General features: G+C 38.5%; 3 protein-coding genes and 1 long non-coding RNA gene across 4 annotated transcripts; 3 read left to right on the top strand and 1 right to left on the bottom strand.

The window, feature by feature from the left end:
* The first annotated feature begins 5,758 nt into the window (after nucleotides 1–5,758).
* LOC113344093 lies at nucleotides 5,759–8,324 on the top strand. The gene is made up of 3 exons (XR_003357654.1): nucleotides 5,759–6,990; nucleotides 7,102–7,211; nucleotides 8,001–8,324. It is a non-coding gene; the product is annotated as an uncharacterized LOC113344093 (long non-coding RNA).
* A 3,457-nt stretch (nucleotides 8,325–11,781) lies between these two features.
* LOC113344098 (protein CDI-like) lies at nucleotides 11,782–12,540 on the top strand. The gene has a single exon (XM_026588137.1). The coding sequence runs from the start codon at nucleotides 11,782–11,784 to the stop codon at nucleotides 12,538–12,540; it is 759 nt and encodes a 252-aa protein (XP_026443922.1).
* Nucleotides 12,541–13,782: 1,242 nt separating this feature from the next.
* Nucleotides 13,783–15,454, top strand: LOC113344094 (shikimate O-hydroxycinnamoyltransferase-like). The gene is made up of 2 exons (XM_026588134.1): nucleotides 13,783–14,196; nucleotides 14,552–15,454. Exons 1-2 carry the CDS (start codon nucleotides 13,786–13,788, stop codon nucleotides 15,452–15,454), a joined length of 1,314 nt encoding a protein of 437 aa, XP_026443919.1. The 5' UTR covers nucleotides 13,783–13,785.
* A 587-nt stretch (nucleotides 15,455–16,041) lies between these two features.
* On the bottom strand, nucleotides 16,042–17,283 carry LOC113344101 (putative F-box protein At1g32420). The gene has a single exon (XM_026588139.1). It carries the CDS (start codon nucleotides 17,281–17,283, stop codon nucleotides 16,042–16,044), a length of 1,242 nt encoding a protein of 413 aa, XP_026443924.1.
* Between the last annotated feature and the right edge of the window lie 10,575 nt (nucleotides 17,284–27,858).

A 27,858-nucleotide genomic window follows, 5' to 3' on the forward strand; every position in this document is an offset into this window, starting at 1 on the left:
CCTTTTTGCTTGTTCTTCATAACGCCTTACTTCAATTTGATGACATAATTTCATATTATCAACATCTCCTATGATTTCACCTATTCCACTTGGAGTGGGGAATCTAATACATTGATGCAACGTTGATACCACAACTTTTATCGCATGTATCCATGATCTTCCTAATAACATATTATATGGCGATTCCATATCCACCACGCACAATGTCACATGTGTTTCGATTTCTCAAAGTGAAATTCGTACCACTATTTCTCCTTTAGGTTCTGTTGTGGATTTTCCAAAGCCGTGAACAAAATATGTTGAATTGGACATTTCTTCATCTTTAAATCCCATTCCCCGAAATGCATGATAAAATATTATATCAACTGAACTTCATGCATCAATTAAAGTTATGTTCAACATCCATCCTCCTGTGGATTTTATTGTTGTATCCTTCTCTTTTCGTGTAATAGGCATTGTGACAACCAATGGAGATGTTTGATTCAAATTTTCTTTTGGTAATTCTTCTGCCATGAATGCAATTCTTTGCTTTTCCCAATCTTTCAAAGGTGAAGTTTTTTTCCACCGCCATAATTTTCTTTCCTTCAAAATTTCGTTTATGTATTCTTCCTTTGATGTTTTCATGGAATTCATTAACCAAGCTTTTTGTTATCATATTACACTCCAATTTTTTGCCATATTCATTAATTCTATTCATCTTACCTCTAACTGATTCACTGATTTGTTTAATCACTTTCTTGATTTGAATTTTCTCAATCATCAATCTTCAACTTTCGATCTTCAATCTTCCTGTTTCTAGCGCCATTATGTAGTTGCATGAAATCCTACAATACACCCCTAGCATGATTTTATCGTTGATCAGCCTATTTTTAGGTTTACACTCTTAATTTTATTGATTAATTTCTTAATATTCTTACAAGGAAAATAAAGAAAACAAGAATGATCTCTGCTCTCAACTTTCTCTCTCCTATTTACTTATCTCTCACTCAAAAAAGATCTCTCCCCTCCTTTACAACTCGAATGACTATTTATAAGGGAAATACATAGTGGATGACAGCTAATCTATCCTTTATTTTCGGATATGGTTTGCGACATTCTCGCAACCTTACAAATGTTGACTTCGCAAGCTTTCTAATTTTCGCAAGACTATCACACCTTTCTCATGATTCTTGCTGATATCGTCTCTGAAATTGTTCTGCGACACTTTTGTGCAATACCATTGTTAACTTCGCTGAGACATAACTGTTGCGAGATTCTGATACTACACATAAACCATAAGCCCATTTTTGTTCATCAATTAAAAAACGATTAAAAAAAACGATTTTTTGTGTAAACCTATTGATCAGGGAGGTCTGGGTTTTAAGGAAGCTAACAAGGTAAATCAGGCTTTGGTTAGTCGAATAGCTTGGAGATTAGTCAGTCAACCAAATGACCTTTGGGCTCAGATTTTGAAAGGTAATTATTTCAAAAAAACAGGAGCGTCACATGCCAAGAAGAAAGTTCATGCCTCTTGGATATGGAAGTGCATACTTCAAGGCATTGAACGTATTAAAAATAATAGTATGTGGGAGGTTGGGGATGGATCATCGATCAACATTTGGGAGGATAGATGGCTGCCAACTAGAACACAGACCTTAGCTAACTCAGTTCATAGGCCAAGCACCAACATAACACTTGTGTCAGAATTAATTAATCCAGACACTAAAAAGTGGAACTTTCTTTTGTTATAATATACTTTTGATAATGCCTTAGTGCAGGAAATAGTTAACATAAACCTTTACACTACCAAGAATGGTCACCTCAAAAAGGATAAGCTAAGATGGACCTTAACCAAGAATGGTGAATTCTCTGTAAGTCCTTATATGCAAAACTAATTAATCCCAACAATCCAGTATCTCAGTCATCCAAAAAATTCTGGAAAGGGTTATGGAGCATGGATACGTCTCAACTAATAAAATTGTTCATCTAGAAGGTTTTGCAAGATGCTTTACCAACAAAACTTAAACTAAAAGCAGCCAGCGATGAAGACAAAAAATGTGTTTTCTGCCAGCATATGGAAGAATCTACTTATCATCTTTTTTTGAATGCGCATATGCAAAGACAGTTTGGAGCTTGCCACCAATGGCTTCACAGAGAGTACCTCTAAACCAACTTCATGCTAAAACCTTTTTAGAACGCTATAACGAATGTCAAACAGAAAACTTAAATTCCATATCCATGGCCTTAGCAGCAACCAAGTGTTGGTTCATATGGAAGGAACATTGTCTAAGGGTTTTTGAAAATAAAACAAGAACACCTGAACAATTAGCAATAGCTATAGCCAGACATTTTGCTTATTGGCATCCAGAAAACATGGAAACAAATTATAGAATGCGTAGTTCTGTTCAACCTAGGAATATTTATTGGAAATTACCAGTTGTGAATACTTTGAAATTAAACTGTGATGCATCTTGGATATCTGAAATCACTAATGCTGGTTTTGGTTTTGTTATTCAAAACTCAACAGGAACCTTTCGAGCAGCAGAATGTGGATGGTGCAGGACCTTCTCATCTCAAGAGGCAGAAGCTGTAGCTCTACTAAGGGCAGTACAATTGGCCAACAGACACAATGTTCAAAAACTGGCGATAGAAGGGAATAACCAGGCAACCATAGAGTTTTTACAAGGAAAGACAAATGCTGTGAACTGGCAATGCATAACAATCTTGGAAGAAGTTAAACTTGTAGCAGATAAATTAGTTATTTTTAAAGGTTTTCAGTATGTAGACAGAAGAGCACACAAGGTGGCAGACTTATTGGCAAAAGAAGGGCAACGATCAAGTAACACAACTTCTTGGACTGATCAAGCTCCTAGTTTTTTATTTCCTGCAATTGCTTTTGACACTGTAAAAACATATGAATTATGTAACTCTAATGACACTACCTATGTATCTTGTTCAGCCATGATTAATCCAACAAATTCAGTCATTGGACGAGCAACTCATCAAGAGTTAGTCTCTGGAGAGCCTGAATTAGCAGATTAATGATGGCTTAGTAATATAAGTCTTATTTTCAAAAAAAAAATTAAAAAAAAAAAGAACGTGAACCATAAGCCAATTTTTATTCAACAATACGTGCTTTTTTCTACAAAACATTTAGGATTGTGCAACGCATGGGCGTAACAATTATACATGTCCCAACTTTTATTTTTGTACCTAAAAATTAGTCCCATAAGAAAACTTACATGTTTTCTGCAAATATCTAGGCTTGTGCAGAGCACGGGCGTCGCACCTAGTTCAGTTAATCTCGGCCGAGTCAGACAATATTCTGGCCAAAATTTTGTATCGCCGAGATTGGAAATCTCGTCTGCTCAACAGCCGAGACCGAGAAAACTGGCGACAGCCGTGATCAACTACTTGGGTTTCAATATAATAAGAGACAAGTTGAACATTCGTCCACTATAGTTCAACTTGAGGGGGGTTTCAAGACTAGTCCTCCGCTACACATTGCAGTGAGCCCAGCCCAGCTCTTTGAAACTAGGTGCCCCGTAACTGAATTTCCCATCTTTGTAATAAGCTTCATAAAATGTAAACAATTCCAACAAAAATAGCACAATCTGCATCACCAACAGCAGAAGCAACAAACGAAAAGCACGTCATTTCAAATTGCAAGATTGTAAAACTGGCGGGAAAAGTACAAATTTGAAATTTGAAAATTCGTACTCTATGAAAAGAGTCACGGGTTAACTTTTTGACCAGTCTTATCATCATCATCACTTTACTTTGCGCTCTTCTTCCTATAAAGCAACATTTTCTAGTCCTCATTATTCAATTGTCTTCTCTCTCTCCCTCCCACTGATTCTTCTTCTGGTTGTTTTTACAGGAGAGAGACTGAGAGAGAGATTAGTTTGGAGGTGAACTACTTCAGATCTGATCAATCTTCTTCTCTTCTTTCTCTTTTCCATATAATTTCAAGATTTTGATCATCTTTTTACTGGCATTGCAGGGTTGCTGTTGCTGGAAAAGAATCCTTAGATCTACCTACTTTGGATTGATTTTGGTGAGTACTACTGCTAATACCTTACACTTTTGTTTCTTTAGTTCTTCTTTTTCTTCATCAAATTCAAATGTTTGTTTGTGTTCTTGTGATATCTTTTAGGTTATAATTATACTCTAGTTTACACATGTTGGTTTGCTTCATTTTCTCATTCTTGTCATTCTTTGCTGATCTATGTTCTTTCCATGTTTATAAAGCATGGGGTTAGAGTTTGTATTAAGGTTGTTATTATACCTCTGATACCCATGTTCTGTTTTGATGACCTCTTTTTGGTATTATTAGATCTGGTTCCAATTGAAAACTTCTGTTCTATCTTTTTTTCTTATGGAGTTCAAGGAATTGAAATAAATGATAAAAACAGCTAATGTACATGCATGCTATACTTTTACTTTACTTGATAACTGATTTAAATTCTGCTTCATTTACCCTGATTTCTTAAGCGAATTCATATGTTATTGAGTCTAAAGATTGATTGAACATCTGAAATCCGAAGTGATTAAGTTGTTAAAATGACTTTGTTTGCTTCATGTTGTCTTATATTTTCGATTTTTCTATGTTTGGTTGATATCATGACGTTGTACTAGTTTGTTTATCTTTACTTTTCGAATGCTGTGTCTTAGGGTAAACTCTTGCCTATTCTACTTATAAATTGCTAGCTAGTACCACCATCTGTGATGCTGTAGTTGTTGTTATGCATCACCAACTGCTTGTTCATTTTTTGTTCTTGTTTATTAACATGGTTAAAGTTTTTCTTAGTCATAAACTCTAATCCATGCTTTGTTTAATCCATTTCTTATTGAGTATATACGGAATAGGAATGAATGTGTATTTTGTACTAGTATATCCAATACTCTTTAATGTTTGTCATGTATTAACCTTTACTTATGTTTCCTTGGCAGTTTTGTGCATTGATTTCTCTGCTATAGCACAAAGCAGGCCACCACTCAGTTCCGTGAACTGAGAGGTGCACCACTCGATTCCGTGAATTGAGAGGTGCAATGGCAAGCCACTGCTCAGTTCCGTGAACTGAGCGGAGGGCAAATGCAAAGGCAGGCCACCACTTAGTTCCGTGAACTTTGGGGTGCACCGCTCAATTCCGTGAATTGAGCAGGCCGCCTCTTAGTTCTTAGAACTAAGAGGTGCATAAATGTGTGCTAAATGGAGAACGTCTCCCTCACTAAACCAGCATCGCGATATACACATTCAGCTGCAACTTTTGAAATACAGCCAAGTGAGCTTCTGTTTCTCTCCCTCTTTTTTCTTGTCAGTTTTGCATAAATTTCATTCTTACTTGAGGATTGGAGTATCTTGCATATATTTTTGTTGCACAACTTGATTACTTATTGCAGGGACATATTCAGTAGGGGGAGTAGTTAAATCAGAATGCTTGCCTGCTTGGCATTTGATCAGCCTGCTGCTTGCGTAAAGTTTAACCGAAAAATAACCCTGTTTAGCTTTTGTTATATTGCTGACTAGATCATTGGTACTCTGCTAGTATATGCAGTTCTATTATTTCTTTTATAATCATATCTTGTGTTGAATATGTTTGACAAAGAAGAAAACAGGTCACATGTCAAGTCAACTGGTACCCATTCTTAACTCTATCTCAATGTATACTTAACACGCCCTTATATGCAAGAATGCTGGAGTTTGTTTTCTTGTAACAGGTCTATCAATCTTGTGCTAGGTTTCTAGAATGTATACTTAACTTGCCCTTATATTTCTTGGATGCTGGAGTTTCTTATTTACTTGTAACAGGTCTATCAATCTTGTGCTAAGTTTCTGCCATTTTTCAGGTTAGTACATTCTTTTCTTACGTCGACATGTGTTGATGCTTAGAGTTTAAAGCGCCCATGTCACATTCCATTTGGGCATAATGTTTCTTTCAGATAAAAAGGTAAATATTTTTAACTCTAATTCTATGCTTATTATGATCTGCCAAAAATTGTTTCTAACTTGAGCGTCGGAGTATCTTTTTTGTTTTTCGCAGGTCTTCCTTTCGTATTCCTATGACAAATTCAATTAGCAGAGTTGTTGAAATGGAATGCTGGTGCCTCGTGGGGAATATTATCTGTTTTTTTCCTATGTTTTGCATAAAATTTGTTGCTAACTTGAGCGTTGAAGTATCTTTTTTGTTTTTTTGCAGGTCTTGCCTTTTGTATTCCTATGACAAATTCAATTAGCACAGTTGTTGAAACAGAATGCTGGTGCCTCGTGGGGAACATTATCTGTCTTTTTCCCTTTGTTTTGCATAAAAGTCGTTTCTAACTTGAGCGTTGGAGTATCTTTTTTGTTTATTTTGCAGGTCTTGCCTTTGTATTCCTATGACAAATTCAATTAGCAGAGTTGTTGAAACAGAATGCCGGTGCCTCGTGGGGAATATTATCTGATTTTTTTCTATGTTTTGCATAAAATTGTTTCTAACTTGAGCTTCAGAGTATCCTTTTTGTTTTCTGCAGGTCTTGCCTTTGTATTTCTATGACAAATTAAATTGACAGAGTTGTTGAAATGGAATGCTGGTGCCTCGTGGGGAATGTTATCTGTGTTATTTTTTACTATGTTTTGCATAAAATTGTTTCTAACTTGAGCGTCGGAGTGTCTTTTTTGTTTTTTGCAGATCTTGCCTACGACCCATTCAATTAGCTGAGTTGTTGAAACGGAACGCTATTACTCTTTGCATAAAATTGTTTCTAACTTAGCATCGGAGTATCTTTTTTGTTTTTTGCAGGTCCTGGCTTTGTATTCCTACTATTGCCAATATATTTAGCAGAGTTGTTGAAACAGAATGCTGGTGCCTCATTGAGAATGCTACCTGTTTGGCTTTTGGAATTTCATCAGTTTGCCTTTAGGGTATGTCTGACTTCTAAGGATACAAATGGAGACTGATCAGTCCTTTGAATTGTATAATAATGTGACCCTCCTCGGCCCTAAAGGAGGCTACATTTCGACTTCAAAAGGTGCACTTCCAACTCCTATCTTATTCAAATCAAAAGTATATATTCTAACTCTACTTTTGTGTAAAGTCTTCCTGAGTAAAGCTTCTGAATATCTTTTTCTGATTTTGCAAGTCTTGCCTGCTTATATGGAGGCCACTCATTAGGGATAATTTGTATAGTGGAATGCTGGTGCCTGGTAGAGAATGCTTTCGTGCTTAAAAGTATACCAGTCTGTTGCCAGGGTATGTTCAGACCAAAGCAACTCATTTTGAGCCTTCTCATTTTGTTTCTGATCTAGATTATCAGTTATAATTTAGTTATATCATTTGCTTAGTTTTCCCTTGGAAGTAGGAATAAAAACATGGGGATCCAGTAGTGGGGAACTGATAAGTAAATTGCTTTGGTAGGAGTGCACTAGAAGTTCTGTGGTACGCAGTGGCCTACCTTAACGTTACCTTCTTGTTACTTGTATTTGAAATGAGGTCTGTTGGTGAATGCGGTAGGGTGAATGTGATGATACAAGTGCCTTGGTCATTATCCTCCCTTAGCTGTTACAAAATGTAGAGGGTATCCACAGTATACCATTGTAAACTTAATTTTGTGTTTCATGCTTGGGATTGATTTCCTACACATTTGCATCATTTATGAGAATTATTAGATTTAGACCAATCATGTACACAAATCTCATCGGGTTTAGCTTAGGAATTCGAGTGTATTAAAATTTGCTATTTCTTCACTGTTTTGGTGTATAATAAAGGAAACACTGGTTGCACAGATGGCTGTCACTTTTAGTGCTTCATGATTGTTATTATGTAAAAAAACCGTGGGGCTCTATAAAATGTTCAGAAAAAGCAAGATGTATGTTGTTGAGCTTGCATCAATCTTAATGGTGTTCCAGATGATTGTACTTAACTCTGCTTGCTGAATCTAATCAGTTCCATGTGATATAGAGTTAACCTCTCTGTGAGGATTCATAGAAGCATTGGACCACTGAGCCTCAGCTGACTTTCTTTTTCTCTGTTCTGCTGTAGGTTCAGGAAAGAACTAGTCACAAGTTTGATCCTAGCATCTACCCGAATTCAAGAAATGGTGTAATGGCTAGATATATTCTGGTGGTGAACCTCCTTCAGTAATGTTTTCTTGTACTAGTATTTCTGAATACAGTCAAGTTCTTGAACCCCTTGTTGCAACAAGTTTCCAAGTTAGAGGAAGCTCTGGATAACATCTAATTATTTGGTTCAACAAGTACATTTACTTGCCGTGTTTTCAATTTCTTCAGCACCTAAGTAAATCGCCGTGTTTCTGGTAAACCATTTGTTTTAATGAAAGCTTAGAATCAGTTGCAGTTCCTCGGATATTCCTTTTGTGTTTATTGTTAATGATAGCTTAGAATGATGGGTGAGCTAAGCGGGTTGGCAGAATCACATTAATGTTCATGCGACTTGGTCCTATTCCATTGATTTAAGATTTGTGTGTTCGGGTCGATCATGAGCACTGTTAAAATTTATGACATGAAAGTAACCAGGTTTAAGATAAATGTCTCCTATTTGAAATGTCAGTGTAATTTTACTACGAGAAGGATTAGTGCAAGTATTATGGGTGTTTTTGCCTTTGAACATAGTATCCTGTTAAGAACCTTTGCATGTCTACTTGTCATCAATCGGTCGGTTATTTTTGTGTAAGGTATCAACATGCCGCAACACAAAAGCCTTTGTTGAAACTTTCCTTATTCTAGACTAGATAGACCCATATCCGTAGATTACAGGACGAGAACGAGAGTTGAATTGTAGCAGCCATGCCTCACATTGTCATCTTAACTCATTTGGTATACCAGTAGGGAGTCGAAACTTATTTTAGCTGTAGCTTCAGACTTTACTTTTTTTGGTCTCAAATATAGCAAAAGAAAGGCCAACAGGGTGGCAGATAAGTTGGCAAAATCAACAAGGAAGAATTGTCTCGGAAACAAGAAATCAAACCCAGTGCGGGTTAGAACCAATTCAAGGAAATATGTTTAGATTAAGAAATCAAACTAAATTTAGAAATCACTCCTTGTATTGAAATCACTGACCCAGTTTTTGCTATTAACAACTATCGTCCACTCAATCCCAAAGCCACTGGCTTGTTCCTTGAAAGAACTGCTGGAAGTCCAGTCCACTATCATAAAGAATCTTTCTACTATTTTCTCCTTCTTGATGGTGGCAGTAAATACGAACAAGGATGTCAAGTAGATAACGAGGAGGAGGATTACCAGAGGGACACCCATTTTGGTGGTGGTCGGAAATTTGCTACCAACGATCCAGAGGCAGGGATGTACGGGCCGGTGGATGAGTATCGTGTTCGAGTTAGTCAATCTTGTAATGGTCTTTTATGCTGCAACAGAAGGACTGAATTTTGTGGGGAGGATTACATACCTCGTGACACTGCTACGTATAAAACTTATACATTCAATCCAACCACGAGACAGTACAGATGTCTTCCACCATCCCCGTTTAGAGACCTCGATCCTATAACAGACAATCGTTGGATCAGAGTTTGCAGTATCAGTTTAGCTTTTGATCCAGTCAAGTCGATGGATGAACACTATCAAGTTGTCTGCATTTGGAGATACGTACTAAGCGTTTCTATGATCCAGCGTCGTAGGGCAATGGTCGACCCAGACATTCAAAATAAGTTTTATCTTGAAATATACTCATCTAAAACAAACACTTGGAGGAAAATCAGTTCTCCCTCTGCAAATCCTTTGTATGCCATAGGAGAGAGTTTTCGTAAATCTGGCGTCTATTGGAACGGTTGTTTGCACTGGATAACGAGTGGCATATTGGGTCCGAATTATGAGTCCTCCATGTATTTTGATATCGATCAAGAACTAGTTAAGCCGTTGCCAGCTTCGCCTAATGGCGATGAGTCAAAAGTTATGTATTTTGGAGAGTGTGGTGGTCATTTGTATCTTGTAGAGCGTCTCGAATCATGTCATACTCATTACAACATTTTGAAGATGGAGATTGATTATTCTGGGTGGAAACTTGTACACAAGCTCGACTTGGAAACTCTTGTTTCTCTATATCCAGGGAGAGGTGGTGCATTTGATGGTCTTGAAAAATTTCATGAGAACAATAGTTTTCCTCGAGGAAGATGAGTCGACATTGTCAAAGCTGGTGATGGTCGTAAGATATGAGTGTTACCAAAATCCATATTTTTCCTGGGTTATATTTTTTCTCGATGCTCCTATCGAAGGCGTATGGGGACATATTTATCATCACAAGGAGTCACTTGCATGTGTTTGAGCTGTTTGTGCAGCATTCGTCCCTGTTTGTAGTTGTATATATGTGGTGCAGCATGTAATTATATATGTTATATAAGTTTGGGTTCTAAGTAAATTTCTTACCGTCATTTGCAATATTATGCACTTAGACACTCATATGAAGTTAAACCACTTGTCTTGTAGATTATTGTATTTCAGTTTTTGATTGTGTATATACGATTTATTTAAATTGGGATAACTTCACCCCAACTTCTGTTCAGCTTATTTTTTTAATTTGATGAACAGAGAAAGGTCATCTTTGTACATACTGTAGTCACCTGTTCGTTTGTACAGAATCTTCCATCATTGGAATTACTTGTAACGAGTCATAATATGAATGCTATATATTTCAGAGATAACAAAGGGGCAAAGGGGGCACGTTATTAGAAAACAACCTTCACCTATAATGCTAAAATCTAGATCCCACCTCAAATGAAACTAAATATCCTCCTCCTCCGTGACTTCCCTGCCTCGGTTAGGCCCTTCTCAACAATTACCGATCCTGCATGCACCAACCTCCAGCTCCAATACCAATATACAGTATACCCACCAGCCCAACTCCTGAAACCGGCTTCTATCAAAAAGCATTCCAAAATTGAACCTCAGCAACTAGTGGGACGAGAACGAGAGTTGAACTACTGTGGCCATGCCTCACATCATCGTCTTAACTCATTTGGAGTAAAAGTAGTTAGATCCAGATCTAACTTAAGGTTGTACAAGTAGGAGGATTGTTAGACCTCCACAGGGTGAGTACAAACCGTGGATGGGCAAGCACAGGTCTTTTAAAAATATCTTTGATCTTCTTCAAAACAAAATTATAATCAACCATTGCTCTCAGCCTCTCACCATCACCAATCGGTTGGCCTCAAAATGTGACGATGAGCAAATATTTATATTAGCGCCAACAGCCTGAAAGTTACTTGTCGGGATTGTCATTTGTGAATCCTAGCATATTAGGGGGAATTTGAGAAATGATTGAGGGACACCTAACCAAGAATCGTGGTTTCTTCTTAATAAACCACGTGTAATTAATGGTAGCTAGCAATTCTGTAGCTTTCTGTTCTGCCTTAGTTTTTGTTCTTTTTTATAGTTGTCATGCGGCATTGATGTCATCCACAAACCAGTGGTTCGTCCGTCCACTCAATTTACTTGTGTCGGCCAATTGGAAGTTGTAACAATCTGTGGTAATAAGTTGGTATTTTTACACTGCCAGCATATACGGTATATACTAGTGGTTAGAAGACGATAATTTTCTTATCACTACTACTCTGTCACTCAACATCTAGCTACAACTATTATTAATAACAGCCTCAGAGCAGTCTTTGCTCTCATTCACCCACTCCAATCGGCTATCTTTTAAGTCCTCGAATTCAGGATTCTGATTTTGAAGACACAAACTTGATCGCATAATCATCACCAACATTATTTCTTCATCAGGTATATATATATATATATATCGTACGCACTGATTATTTCTTTCATTTCGCTGTCCAGCGGAGAAAACTGCAGTGATGAATTCGTGTAATGGAGATGTTGTTCACCACCCTAGTGATAATGGAAACAAAAAGGTGTTTAAGATCTTTGTAGGATACGATACACGTGAAGATGTTGCCTACGAGGTTCGTAAACGCTCCATCTTGAAACGAGCTTCAATTCCAGTTGAAGTAATTCCTATGAAGCAATCGGAACTAAGGAGCAGTGGATTGTATTGGCGCGAAAGAGGTCCAACTGAAAGCACAGAATTCTCATTCTCTCGTTTCTTAACACCGTATCTCGAAAACTATCAAGGATGGGCGATGTTTGTCGACTGTGATTTTCTATATACTAGCGATGTTAAAGAACTAACTGAGCTTATCGATGATAGCTACGCGCTTATGTGCGTCCAACATGATTATACCCCAAAGGAGAGTACTAAAATGGACGGAGCTGCTCAAACTGTGTACCCAAGAAAGAACTGGTCTTCAATGGTTCTGTATAATTGTAGAAATCCAAAAAATAAGATTTTGACGCCTGAACTAGTGAATACCCAGACAGGTGCTTTTCTTCATCGGTTCGCGTGGCTTGAGGATAGTGAAATTGGATCGCTCCCATTTATTTGGAATTTTCTCGTTGGTCATAACAAGGTGGATGACAATGATCCTTCCACACAACCGAAAGCTATACATTATACTTCTGGTGGACCTTGGTTTGATATGTGGAAGAATTGCGAGTTTGCGGATCTTTGGTTGAGTGAATTGGAAGCCCGTAACAAGGAAACAAGCCAAGTTTGAAAGGCATGCATGCATTTATGTTTATTATTTTCCGTCCGGCTTCGTTTGTTGTATTTATTATTCCGTCTCTGCTTGATGTTTTGATGTTTTCTTCTAATCGTGTTCTATATTTGATTGAATGAATAAAAGTGTTTCAATTCCACTTCAAACTTTATCCACCCTAAATCAATGTTATACAAATATATAAAAGCAAGCACATACTGATACTGCCAATAGTAAGTACTCCAAGAAGTAGAAAAGGAGTTTACTCCATCCGCAAATAATATAATGCAAAAGATTTATGAGCTCATTTTTAAAGCTCTTTGCTGAAGATGGGATGACATGTGCTGAAGATGCGTTGTGCGAGTTTTTTTTGTAATGTAGTTCGCCACAGAGTTATATTTCCTGTTTATATACTTTATTTGAGCGTGCACTAATTTTCCAGAATTGAGATCGATTCTTGTATGGTATTATCCGCGCTCAAAGAAAAATCTTTGCAGGGTTTGTTGAGTGCCTCCGCCAGAATATTGTTGTCCGTCAGACACTAGATAAAATATGTTTACTTAACCATGAAAACGTTTTTAGCAAAGCTTTTGATTCTACATGAAAGCTGAGGAAGCCCACTCCGATCCAGTTGCGATATGCATGAAAATTTCATTCTCCATTAATTAAAGTATAAAACCATATTTCATGATCGAATCTTCCGTTTTATAAGCCACATCAATAAAAATTATCCAAATCCAAAGTTAAGTGGGCCCATTTTTGTTTCGGGATATTTCTTCTTTTGATCTTCATAGTCAATTAGTCAATTGGGGTTGTTGAAGTGACAACTCTGGTGCCACAGAAAACTAATAAAAAAAATGTGTTCACCTATGGCTCTGACAGTCCGTACGTATACGGGCATGTGCCACTGAATATTTAACTTTAGCCAACCAATCTGTGGTCCAGTAATATGATTCACGTGCCTGAATGCCTGGAGCATGTGTCGTCAAAGTAGACGGAAGTGGATTTTTTTAAGGCCAGCATATATACACTAGTGTTGAGAACAAGATAATACTCTGTCACTCAACATCTAGCTACAACTACCCTTTCTCTCATTCATCCACTCCGATCTGCTTTCTTTTTTTAATCTGACTTTGAAGATAATCATTAGAGCATAATCATCACCAACATTATTTCTTGATCAATACGCACTGATTATTTCTTTCATTCCGTTGTCCTAGCAGCAGTTAACAAGTTGAAAGAAGAGAGAACGAAAGAGCAAACATGAAAATCAATATAAAGGAATCGACCATGGTCCGGCCAGCCGAGGAAACTCCACACCGGAACCTATGGAACTCAAATCTAGACCTAGTGGTGGCACCAAAATTTCACACACCTTGTGTCTACTTTTACAGGCCAGACGGGGCTTCAAATTTCTTTGATTCTACTCTTCTTAAAGAAGCTTTAAGTAAAGTGCTTGTGCCGTTTTACCCAGTGGCTGGTAGATTAATAAGAGATGAGAACGGTCGTGTTGAGATCGATTGTAATGGGGAAGGTGTTTTATTTGTTGAAGCTGAAACAACTTCAGTTATCGATGAGTTTGGTGATTTTGCTCCTACTTTGGAATTCAGACAGCTTATTCCTACCGTCCAATTTTCTGGAGATATGTCTTCATACCCTCTCCTAGTTGTACAGGTACATTTCTTGATTCATTTTCTTCATTCTTATCGTAGCGCTTAATTAACTTTCTGTAGTCTGTTCTTTTGCTATACAGTTAGAATATCTAATGTTATTTTTCTTTCATATCTTCTATTAGTCCAACTTGTTTACATAAGAAATGTTTTCCTTGCATGATGAAAAGTAAAGGCTTTTGCTAGCTAACACATTATTTTACATGCAAAGTGATTAAGTGATGAATCATGATACGCACTAAGTTAATTACCCACCATAAACAAGGATTCGCCCCACAGTTGAGTGGAGCAGTACATGATTAGCATTCAGGTCTGACTAGTGCAGCTGGTGGACCTTGTGTCTTTCTTGTTGTTGCTAGGTTACTCATTTCAAATGCGGAGGCGTCTCACTGGGAGTAGGAAAGGAACACCATGTAGCTGATGGACCATCTGGTCTCCATTTCATTAACTCGTGGTCTGAAATGGCACGCGGACTCAAACTGACAGTCCCACCCTTCATCGACCGAACTCTTCTACGTGCACATGACCCACCAACACCGGCGTTTCTCCATATCGAGTATCAACCAGCTCCACCCATGAAAACACCATCACATTCTCCAAATTCCCAACCAGCTCAGGGTTCTTCGGTAGCCATCTTCAAATTTACACGAGACCAGCTCAACACGCTCAAATCCAAATCCAGAGAGGGTACTGAAAAAGTTGTAGCTAGCTATAGTTCTTATGAAATGCTTGCCGCCCACGTCTGGAGATCCGCCTGTAGGGCACGCGACCTTCCAGCTGATCAAGAAACAAAGCTGTACATTGTGACAGATGGGCGATCCAGACTGCGTCCTACTCTCCCCCTTGGTTATTTTGGAAACGTTCTTTTCAGTGCTACACCAATTGCTGTGTCAGGTGACCTATTTTCGAAACCGCTGACATATGCAGCTAGTAGGATTCATGATGCAATTTTGAGGATGGACGATGAGTACCTACGCTCTGCTATTGATCATCTCGAACTCCAGGCTAACATAACAGCTCTTGCCCGTGGTGCCCATACATTCCGAGGCTCAAATATGGCGATCACCAGTTGGGTTGGGTTGGGGTTACATGATGCAGACTTTGGATGGGGTCGACCGATATTCGCCGGTCCAGGTGGAGTAGGTGCTGAAGGCTTATCGTATGTGTTACCAAGCCCTGTAAATGATGGAAGCTTATGGCTGGCTATTTCGTTACAGTCACACCATATGGAACGCTTCGAGAAGATCGTATACGATTTTTAAACCATAAGATGATGATACCGTTCGCATCAACAATATTTGGTTTCAAAAGACGAAGAACTTCACGGCTCAGGAGTCTTAGCCCACATGCTTGTCTTCTAGTTCTCATATCCTGTTTACGAATTAATAATAATATCTCGGAGGTTATTGTAATTCAAAAATCTTATTGTTGGTTCATGAATTTACCTGTGTTTTCAAAATATACTAAGGGTATATTTTTTCACGATAGCTTAGCCGCTGGGATTCAAGATGTTGCACACAGTGCTATGTACACCTTTCAAGCTGAACTCCCTTATACCGTAACCAACATCATGTTCCCGCAGTAAAGATTTATGATAATAATTATTTAATATTCATAGACAACTGAATAAGAAATTCAAAATGAACACTAATGAAAATCCAAAACTAAGGGAATAGTACTAGTGCAAAAATAATATCTTAACCTTGACAACAAAGTCTAAAGAAACGTTAAAATAATTAAATTAGCATTTGTCTGGAGACAAACCACGCGCACCGATACGAGAATATTGCTAGAGGATGCGCACCGATACGAGAATATTGCTAGAGGATATGCTTCCGCTTCTGTCTTGCTAAAACCGAAATGGGGAAAGGCTCTCCACAAAAGTCGAATACATATAAGGATGGTGAAAATTAGAGCCCCATTCATCAAAGATAATCATTTTGAAAGTCTTCTTTTTTCTGTTGTAAAAATAAAGAGAGGGAGACCTTATTTTTGCATGACAATTATAACATACCAAGAGTATGTAGTCTGATCCAGGAAGGGAATAAACAACAATCCAAGCGTAGTTCAAAACAATGGGTACTTCAATACTCTCTTTGGACCAATTCATCATGTTTGCATTCACCTTGTTGACACATTCATCATCCATTACATACAGTTCAATAATGTCGTAATCCAGTCTATTAGAAATAACAACACGCCCATCCACTTCCAACAAAACCGGATGAAACTTAAAAGTACGACCATCAGGACAGGAAAGGTCCAAGTGAGAATTACGAGGAGGAACGAAATTAGGAACATGAATAACTCTAAACTTCTCACTTCCAAGATCAAATGCCACTAAGACTTCATCATTACTTGTGTCTATTTTGGATAATTGTTCGACGAAGAAACGAAGACTACGGAGATCTTTAACAGAACTCCTCCAGTAAATGGAGTTATTTGCGAAAACATACTTTTCATGGAAACAACATGGTGGAATTACCTGATCGATTTTTTTCCATGTAATGCTGCTGTTTAAAGTAAACACCTCACAAGCTTGGCAATCTTGTACTCTCCAAACACAAACCACTTTGTATTTGTTAATGGTAGAGTCGAATCCAAAGAAATAATGTTGGGAGTCGGGAACTGCAACATAACATGGATACTGCTTTGATTTTGTTAATAAAGTTGGCATGCTGCACTGTTGTACTACTTCCTGGGTACTAAAATTGTAGATGGTAACAGTTGAAATGTAATTTTCGGCAAAACCAAATAACCCGTTTACTGGTCCAATTACATAGTCGAAAACCATAAAATTTGATTCCCTCTTCGATAAAGTGTGCATTGTTGTTGTTTGCCTAGTTTTGCGTTCAACTGACAAGCTGGCTGTCAAGTAACTCTTCAGTTTATAGCTTCTCTGTGTGCATTCATCGATTCTAGCCTTAATCTGTTTAGGTACCACAACAAGACACGGTTGCTTCTTCGAGTGATTATTGTGCAGCTCAACCAACCATGGATCTTCACTGATTAATGATTTCCAACGTGTGCACACACACTTAAACCTCATTAGTGACTCAACCGGTAACCTGCTTAATATCTGAATTTGCATTGCTTCATCAAAATGTAAACCACTATTACTTTTGTTCTTCTTCCTCCTAGTGCTTTGCCTTCGTTGTGCTGGTGATTTTTTTTTGCACAAGATGTTGTTTTTGGTGGTGGTGGTGGTGGTTAAGTTCAAGGGTTTTGGGACAGGTTTGGTTCTACTTCTCAGTTTCATTTTGTAATCCATGACAATTGAAATGAAACCCTAGAAAGTGAGAAAAGGAGAATCAATCTACTTCTATAATGATACTAGCAGTAGTATGCTTTAAGAATCATAAATCACAAAACTAGGGTTTAAGATTGACAACATACCGAATCGAGAATCGAGAGTGTGTTACAGATCGGCCGGCGTAATTCTCTGTTAAGCAAACTCCTGAAGACTCTGCTAAAAAGTCTCTACACCAAGTCTCTTGACCAAGTACTGTGTCAGAGTCTAAAGCCTACAATATTGACATGATCAGTCTTTGTATCTTTTACCAAAATCTGTAACAGAATATTGAAACTGTTTTAATATAAATAGAACTGCTCTCTGCACACTGAATGTGTGGAAGCATTCACCGAAAACCTATCTTCTGACTTGGTATCAACCTGATCCAAGCCATCTTCCGCTCAAAAAAAAAAAAAAAAAAAAACCCAACACCAAAAAAAACAAACCCAAAACAACTTCATGGAAGAGACAACAAATACCCTAAGACAGGTGCAGATTCATCACCTAGTCACGTTAAAACACACAGAAACAAATCATATCCTCTGGAAGGCACAGTTCAAACCAATCTTAAAAGGCTATGATCTCAGTGGCTTTGTAGATGGAACAAAACAAGTTCCTGCAAGGACGTTACCTGAAAGTGACGATATAAATCCTGCGTTTACAACATATGAGCATCAGGATTCTCTCATAGTTGAATGGCTCAATTCAACTCTAACACCTGAAGTCTTGAGCAATGTAGCTCACCTAACAACTGCAAAGGAGGTCTGCGATAAACTAGAATCCGAATATGCACCAAAAACCTTTCATCATCAGATGAATCTGAAAAAGCAGCTGCACAGCATGTCAAAAGGTAACAAAACTCTCAAAACCTATTTGAATGATGCTAAATCTTTGTTTGCTCAGTTGGCAGAATCTGGCTGTGCTGTAACAACAAATGAAAAGAAACAAGCCATTAGTAATGGCCTTAACCAAAGCTATGACCCTATTGTCACTGCGTTAAGCACTGTTGAGGATATGCCTATCGATACCTTTTACTCTCATCTGATCACCTATGACATGCGCCAAGAGTCTCAGTTGTCGTTGCTGCAGTCTCCAGTAGCCAATGTAGCTGTCCCAAACTTTCCCTCGACAAGCAGAGGTGATCAATGGAAGAATCAAGTCCAACAAAAATATCCATATTCCAACAATCAAATGAATGCTCGTCAGCAGCAGAATCAAAGACCTCCTCAGTTCATTGAAAAGTGCCAGATCTGTAAAAAGAAGGGTCATCTTGGAGATAGATGTTGGTTTCGCTACGATAAAACCACAAGCAACAACCAGTGTTCAGCACAGGCCTATATTGCTTTACCTGGTGACCAGTTTGGCAATCAGTGGGTGACAGACACGGGTGCAACTCACCATCTCATATCTGAAATGAGAAATCTGTCCATTCCTCATGAATACAATGGCACTGAGCAGGTTCACGTGGGCAATGGTAATGCACTGGAGATCTCCAATGTTGGTAATGCATCTTTTACGTTTAATTCCCGCACTTTTGCAATGAATCATATATATCATGTTCCTAAAATCAAGACAAACTTGTTGTCTGTCTCACAATTCTGTAGGGACAATAATGTTTATTTTGAGTTTCATGCTGGTTTCTTTGTTGTAAAGGACAAGCACACGGGGATAATGCTGCTGAGAGGGTTTAATAAGAATGGCCTTTATATGTTTGAAGGGGTAGATTTGATTCAACACTCAATAAAACCTGAAGCTCTGGTGTCCTCTACACTTCCTATTTGGCACCAGCGACTAGGACATCCAATGCTTAGCACTGTGTTCAAAATCTGCCATCAGTTTTCACTTCCAGTAACAAATAAAAACTTTGACTTCTGTCATTCTTGCCATGTGAGTAAAAGCAAGAAGTTATCTTTTTCTCTAAGTAAAACAGTTTATAATAAGCCATTGAGCTTAGTTGTTTCAGATATATGGGTCTCACCCTCCTTATCAAGAACAGGTTTTCGATATTACATTTTGTTTACGGATGTCTATTCCCACTATACATGGATCTTTCCCCTTGTTCTACTGTCCGATGCATTACAGACATTCATTCTATTTCGCAAACAAGTTGAGAATCTCACTGGTCATAAGATCAAAATTTTCCAATCTGATAATGCACTAGAATATAAAAAATTTACTTCCTATTTAAATGAGTCTGGCATTCAACATCGTTTTTCATGTCCTCACACATCACCTCAAAATGGTTTGGCAGAGCGACGAATCAGACATGTGACAGAGTCTGGTTTGGCCTTACTTTTTCATGCTCATATGCCTAGGTATTTTTGGGCAGATGCTTTTGTTACTGCATGTTATCTTATAAACTGGCTACCAGCTTCTATGTCAAACACAAAAACACCACTTGAACTGTTGTTCCACAAACTTCCAGACTATTCCTTCTTGAAAGTTTTTGGTTGTCTAGCTTATCCTTGCTTAAGGCAATATAACAAAGATAAACTTGAACCTAGGTCAATTCAATGTGTCTTTATAGGCTACAACAACGCACATAAGGGATACATGTGTTTAAACAGAGAAACAAATAGAATCTATATCTCTAGGCATGTGCGCTTTGAGGAAACCACATTCCCATTCTTGCCTCTCAAGCAACAATCCCCAGTGCCAAATCCAGGTATTGTACAATCCAGCACATGTATTTTCTCTAAGAAACCATTTGGAAATGGAAATGCTACTGTAATACAGGGTAATGCCTCACAGTCTCCTGCCACACATACATCAGACAACGTGAATCATTCAGAATCGGCCTTAGAAAGTTTGGCTTACTCTGAGGAAACCGTCTCCCCTGCAGCAAGTCCATCTACTTCAGCGTCTGCAACTGCTTCTGCTCTGCCAGCTTCATCAGCACCTATACATGACGAAGTCCAAAGTACAACTTTATCACATCCCATGGTCACAAGGGCAAAAGTTTATATACACAAGCCTATTTAAAAAATGTGCTTGACTGCATCCAAACATCTTCTACATGATGAGGATTTCATGGAGCCAACATGTTTCTCGGTAGCAAGGAAAATTCCAGAATGGCGGGATGCAATGGATGTCCAGATCAATGCATTAATTAGGAATGACACATACTCTCTGGTGAAACATGAAAAAGGAATGAATGTGGTGGGATCCAAATGGGTGTATCGAGTTAAACAGAATCCAGATGGTTCAATCAACAAGAGAAAGGCACGTCTAGTTGCCAAGGGATATAACCAACAACTGGGAATTGACTATGGTGAAACCTTTTCACCAGTGGTTAAGCCATGCATTGTTCACCTTGTGCTGTCAATTGCTGTAATGCGCAACTGGGATATAAAACAGTTGGATGTAGAGAACGCCTTTCTTCATGGAGACCTGGAAGAGAATGTATATATGCAGCAGCCTCAGGGGTATGTAGATGAGCTGCATCCAACCCATGTCTGCAAACTGCACAAATCACTCTATGGCCTTAAACAGGCGCTTAGAGCATGGTTTTCAAAACTGAGCACCTACCTAGTCCAGTTGGGGTTCAAGGGTTCAATAGCTGACAGTTCTCTCTTCATTCGTCAAACACAGGGATCCACATTGTACGTTTTAGTGTACGTAGATGACATAATAGTGACCGGTTCACATCCAGTTGAGATCTCTGGATTGATTGAAGATCTTAGTGCTGTGTTTGCACTAAAATATTTAGGAGATCTTTCTTTCTTTTTGGGGATCAAAGTGCTTAGAAAGGGGACAGAACTAATTCTCACACAGCGTAAGTATGTTACAGACCTTCTGCGCAAGACAAAGCTAGATGGGGTAAAGCCAGTAAACACACCTCTGGCAGTAAATGTGAAAATTCAGAAGCAAGGTACCAAAAGGTTTCATGATTCGACATTGTATCGCAGTGTAGTGGGTGCACTGCAATATCTGCATTTAACGCGACCTGATATCTCTGTGGCAGTTAACAAGGTCTGTCAATACATGCATGACCCATATCAAGAGCATTGGTAACTAGTCAAAAGAATTATTCGTTATCTTAAGAATACAGTAGACTATGGTCTGCATATTCGTTCTTCCTCAGACTTCTCTTTGCAAGCCTACTCCGATGCAGACTGGGCTGGAAGTTTGGATGACAGACGCTCAACGAGTGGCTACTGTATATATTTCGGAGGCAACTTGATCTCATGGAGTGCACGCAAGCAGAAGACGGTATCAAAGTCCAGTACAGAAGCAGAATACCGTGACATTGCAATAGCCACTTCAGAGATAATATGGATCCAATCCTTGCTGCAAGAGCTTGGTGTCCAAATCTCACCACCAATACTCTGGTGTGATAATTTAGGAGCCACGTACCTAACTTCAAATCCCATATTCCATGCTCGCACAAAGCACATTGAAATAGACTATCATTTTGTTCGTGAACGTGTGGCTGCTAGTCTACTTCATGTCAGGTTCATCAGTTCAAGAGATCAGATCGCCGACATCTTTACTAAGGGGCTTCCATCACCTAGATTTCATATATTACGTAACAAGTTGCAACTTCGCCAGCTGCAGTACAACTTGAGGGGAGGTGTTAAGCAAACTCCAAAAGACTCTGCTAAAAAGTCTCTACACCAAGTCTCTTGACCAAGTACTGTGTCAGAGTCTAAAGCTTACAATATTGGCATGATCAGTCTCTATATCTTTTACCAAAATCTGTAACAGAATACTGAAACTGTTTTAATATAAATAGAACTGCTCTCTGCACACTGAATGTGTGGAAGCATTCACCGAAAACCTATCTTCTGACTTTCTCTTTCCATTCTTTGTTTTGAATTGGGAGAGCCGGGAAACGCCTATCCATGAATCAATGACCCTCATTGGTAAAAGACTAAAACGTCCGTCCACCAACTTTTCCGAGTAAATCTCCATAATACAAGGGTTTAGGGGTGGATCTTTATCTCTTCAGTCAAAAAAAGGAAAAATCTCTCCTATTTACCGCAAGTATCACCATTCATGGTATGCTTTTCATATCTTTAGAATCTCTTTTATTTTCCCTCCGATTTTATATCCTTATTTTAGGGTTCAGAAATTTGAGATTTCAGGCCTCACAGAAATCATCGTCTACATTGGTCTTCTCCTCCGGTGGTCTGCTTCGTCTAAACCACAGTAAGGAATAATGTCCGACACGACGAAGCAAGCATTATCCGAAGTAGAAGAGACTCTGGAGTTTAGATGGGTGAAGAAAAGAGGGATCGGTGGAGTAAGGAAAGAAGTTCAGTTTTATGAATCTTTTGTTTATGATGGTGTCCACTATAATCTTTATGATTGTGTTTATCTGTACAAGGATGGTGAACCTGAACCTTATGTTGCTAAGCTTATTAAAATATGGGAACATCCAGGAAACTTGAAGAGAGTTAAGGTCTTATGGTTTTTCCGACCTAGTGAAATTGTTAATCATATTGGCAATGAACAAGAGGCAGTGCTCCAGAATGAACTGTTTTTGGCGACTGGTGATGGTCTAGGCCTTACCAATATTAATCCTCTGGTACGTAGTCTAAATCATTAAAGATCGTATATTCCACATTTTATCGTACATATTTTTAGTTGATAAGTTTATTCTTTGGTCGTATCTAATAATGAATTCAGGAAGCGATTGCTGGCAAATGCAATGTTATCTGCACTTCAAAGGACGCCAAAAACCCACGACCTTCTGAGGAAGAGATGAAAACAGCTGATTACATTTTCTACCGCACATTCAACGTGAATACTTTTAAGATATCAGATAAGATAGATGAGAAAATAGCTACAGTTCAAGGTACATGATTGAATTTCTTTCTCCCGCGGGATATCATGGATTTGACTTTGGTAAATACATTTCTTATTGTGGTATGTTTTTGATGCTGTGTTGCAGATACTTCCATTTATAACCGCACTGCTGATGGTAAAGACACAAATGGTATTTCGAAACCTGACTGTGGAAAGGCTGAAGTAAATGTTGCTAGTAAACACATGCCAGGAGATACAGTAGGATGTGAAAAGGGCGATGATTCAGTGAGACTTGATAAGCCTGGTGGTCCGTTGAGATTTGGAAATGAACAGTTGGTGGCTCCAGAGGTTATACACGATTCATTGCCCAGCGAAGCTGTTGTTTCTGATGAAGCTGCAAGCAATATTGTCAGTAAGCAGGGTAATGTATCATGTGGAACGGAAGCACAAGCAATGTCGCTAAAGAGAAGCCAACCTGATGGTAAAATTGAGGATGATATGTCAACAACCAGTTGCGTTGATGAAAAAGGAAACTCAAAACCTGTCAATGGTGGTTCGCGTGAAGCTGATATGACGCCTTCGAAGAAACCCAGGGTTAAATCGTTGAGGAAGAAGCGCAAGTAACCTGCTGCAATCTCCTCCGTCATCAACAGTGAATGAGAAAAAGAATGAATGTATAATGGTGGTCGATTCTCAGTGAGGATGATGTTGTGGGGGACAATGGTCACTGCTCCGAAGATATATTCAAAATTAAAATGTTGAGGATTGATTCTAATAAGAATAAATACGGAGTAGTACTCTAATTTAAATTAGTTTGTTTTCAAGTGTTATGAACGATGCTGGATAGCATCAGAAGAAGTTTATTACAAAGTTAAAGAGATCTATGTGATCTTAAATGAATTTCATAATATTAAACCAGGAATTTTACAATATCTACTAATCTACACATCCATCCACCGTGCCTTTCCTTGTTTGAACATTAAGGCCATGCATCCTAAGGTGCTGCGAAATGGAAGTATCTTATCAAGTATTTATAGTCTTCCATCATCCTTGTTCTTTGTGAATTGTTAAGCTTGTTTAGTTATTACTACAAGTTGCACTTAATTCCATGAAATGTAAACTTTATTTGTAACCCCCATGCCATGGAATTGGGTATTGCCAGTGCTGAAGGCTTTGCAAGTATCAATTGTAGAGTGCAGTAATGTTGCGTTATACATCAATGTTTCATATTTGGGCGTATTTCCGTCACTAAAGTCACTTGTAACTCAATGGTTCTATGTGATGAGTTTTGATGTTTTAATTTGCATAATATGTTTGACATGATACTCAGCTGGGAAGGACACACCTTTACATGTTTTTTTAGCGGACTGAAATTTTGAATAAGAAACTATGTGTGCTGCCTTGAACTGCACTGGCCAATGACTATGCATGCTTATCCCTTTCATATGAAGCTCTTAGTCTTTGAATCTCTTTTTAAGTTCCAAATGACATGCTACAAAAGCTTGACTAGTCTATTATTCCATTTGAATCTCCTGGGGTTATTAATTAAGCGAATTGAAATTTAAAAGTTGATCAGTGTTACATGCCGAAATATGCAAAACCTTTTTCATTTTGCAGCGGTGGTTTCTTCATTGATTGGTTTTGTAGTTGGTGTGAAACATTGAAGCAACAACAATTTGATTCATTACTTGTGCCATAAGAATTAACGAAGTACCAGAAAAATCCAGGTCTCTTTATTCCTGGTTGTTGTGAACATTTATATCACCAATGCAAACAATTGATTCTTCTTTCAAATTGGACAGACGACCCTTGTTTAAGTTTGTGCTTTACTTCTGCAGGCGTCCCTTGTTTTAATGCTCATTTTGCCTTTTGTTTGTAAACCTTACACCTTTCCTTGTATTCTTATGGTAGTATGTGATTTTTGCTATGACCGACTCTATCAGTTTCTAACACAGGGGTAGAATCTAATAGAGCATTCACTTGTTCAATAGTGCTATCATCGTCAAAATCTAAACCAAAATGGGATAGACAACTTTCTAATGGGTCTTCAGACAAAATGTTTGGAACGACTCCTGAACTAACGCTTCTATCATGTTCACCTCTTCAACACATGTGTCATCTAGCTCATGAAGTAGCTTACTGACATTAAAAATGTTCATCTCCATAGTCATATTACTAAAAGATAAACTCATCACAGCATTTCGACAGTTAATGATCGCATTAGACGTAGCTAAAAATGGGCGACCTAAAATCACAGGTATATGGTTCTCTGGGTCAGGGACAGGTTGGGTATCTAGCACCACGAAATCCACTGGATAAATAAACTTGTCGACCTCAATAAGAACATCCTCGCTAACACCTCGAGGGATTTTAACAGACCTATCAGCTAACTGCAGTGTCATCTGAGTAGGTTTCATTTTACCAAGTCCTAGCTGTAAGTATACATGGAATGACAGTAAGTTCACACTGGCTCCTAAGCCAAGTAAAGTTTTTTCTACCTGGAAGTTACCTATTGTGCAAGCAATCGTAAGAGAACCTGGGTATTTGTACTTTGGAGTTGTGGTGTTCTGAATGATTGAACTTACGTGACTAGCTAAAAAGGCTTTCTTATGGACGCTAAGTTTTCGCTTTCGCGTACACATATCCTTAAGGAACTTGGCATAAGCAGGAATTTGCCTAATTGCATCTCATAAAGGAAGGTTTATGGTAACTTGCTTAAAAACCTCCACTATGTCATTAAAGTTCGATTCCTTCTTTGTTGGTACAATAGCTGAGGAAATGGGGCTCTAGGCACAGAATCAGACCTCTCAGGGACTGAGTTGGCATCATCAGAAATTTTATCAGTTTCCTTAGCTAGTGGTCCTGAGGGGTGAACTAAAGTGTGTTCACTATTGGGCACGCTTACCTGATTGTCTACTATTCTACCACTCCTAAGGGTTCTAATAGCATTCAATTGATTCGATGGTTTTGTACCTACTTCATGAACTCCTCTAGGATTGGGATTAGTCTGACTAGGGAACCTACCATTATCTCTCTCACTTAATGTCTTAGCTATTTGGCCGACTTGAAGTACTAACTTAGCAATGCTCTGAGCATTAGTTTGAAAATTCTGCTTGGTTTCCTGTTGAAAACTAACATGGATCTGTCCTAACATTTCCTGAGTTTTTGCTAACATCTTAATAGATTCCTCTAAGCTAGTCGTTTTATTTTTTGGGCCTGATGTATTCCTAGTGTAGCCAAAACCTGGGGGAGCATTAGAATTACTATACTGACCCTTAGACCATGAAAAGTTCGGATGGTTCCTCCAACCAGGATTATAGGTTTCTGAATATGGGTTAAACTTCTGACGATTATCAAACCTAGTGTTATTATATAGAGCATTGGCTTGCTCTTCATTATTCTGGCCTTCCCAAAGAGGCTCCAATCTACCACTAGTGTTACCCACTTCTAAAGCTTCTAACCTTTTCGCTATAGCAGCAATTTTGACAACTGATTCATAGACTCCTTCTACCCTATTAACGTTTCCTCTGTTAAGAAGAATTGTTTTCTGGGGTCCCCTACTACTTTCCCAATTTTGGGTTTTTTCGGCGACTTCATGCAAATATGTCATTGCGTCATCAACTGTTTGGTTTTCAAATCCACCAGTACACATAGTAGGTTCTACTGTGGTTGTGGTGGGATAATCTAAACCCTCATAAAGGATCTGAACTAACCTAACCTTCTCTAAACCATGAGGAGGACATTGGGCTAATAAATCATTGAACCTTTCCAAATACCTATACAAAGTTTCTCCCTCCTGTTGAGAAAACGTGCAGATTTGCGTCCTAATAGACGATGTTTTATCCCGAGGGAAAAACTTGTTCAAAAAGGCAGATGTAAGTTGTTCATACGTTTCGATTGACCCGGAAGCCAAACTATATAGCCACGATTTAGCTTTATCTTTCAGGGAAAGGGGGAATAACCTAAGTTTCAAAGCATCATCATCTAAGTTTTTAATCCTGAGGGTACTACAAATTTCCTCAAAGTCCCTAACATGGAAATATGGGTTTTCATTTTCTTTCCCTAAAAAGATTGGGAGCAGCTGTAAGGTCCAAGGTTTAATTTCATAAGTTGCTTCCGTCTCAGCTAACCTGATACATGAGGGACGAGTAGTCCTAGTTGGATTCAACAAAGCTTTCAAAGTTGCCATTTCTGGCGCTATCGGAGCAACAGGGATTCTCTCCTTTGTCAAAGACGTTCAAAAACAGACTCTTCAAAAGTCGGACTCTCTAGATTAAGGTAATCGAGACGCTTCGAACTACTAGGTTTCCCTTTAACAAATCTACCTAGTGCGTCTCTTTTACGTTCAGGCATATAATAGAATTTTCTAAATTGGAAGGGTAAGCAAACACAGATCAAGGCCGACTCAACCAAATCAAACCTATTGATTTCTAGCAAACAAAAAGCATGATGGCTCCACTTAGATTGTTTCTAGACCAGCTTTTAATCCTTCGAACGGGAATTCGTTACAATTTAAGCAAACCCCTCTGGAATCAATCCGAGTTAACGTAAGTTGAATAGAGGTGGGGGAAGCTCGGTGGAGCTTTGATACCCAAGGCCTCACCGGTATTACAAGGCGGCGCA

Source organism: Papaver somniferum, unplaced genomic scaffold (genome assembly GCF_003573695.1).
Source record: "Papaver somniferum cultivar HN1 unplaced genomic scaffold, ASM357369v1 unplaced-scaffold_73, whole genome shotgun sequence".
In the NCBI taxonomy this organism is placed as follows: Eukaryota; Viridiplantae; Streptophyta; class Magnoliopsida; order Ranunculales; family Papaveraceae; genus Papaver; species Papaver somniferum.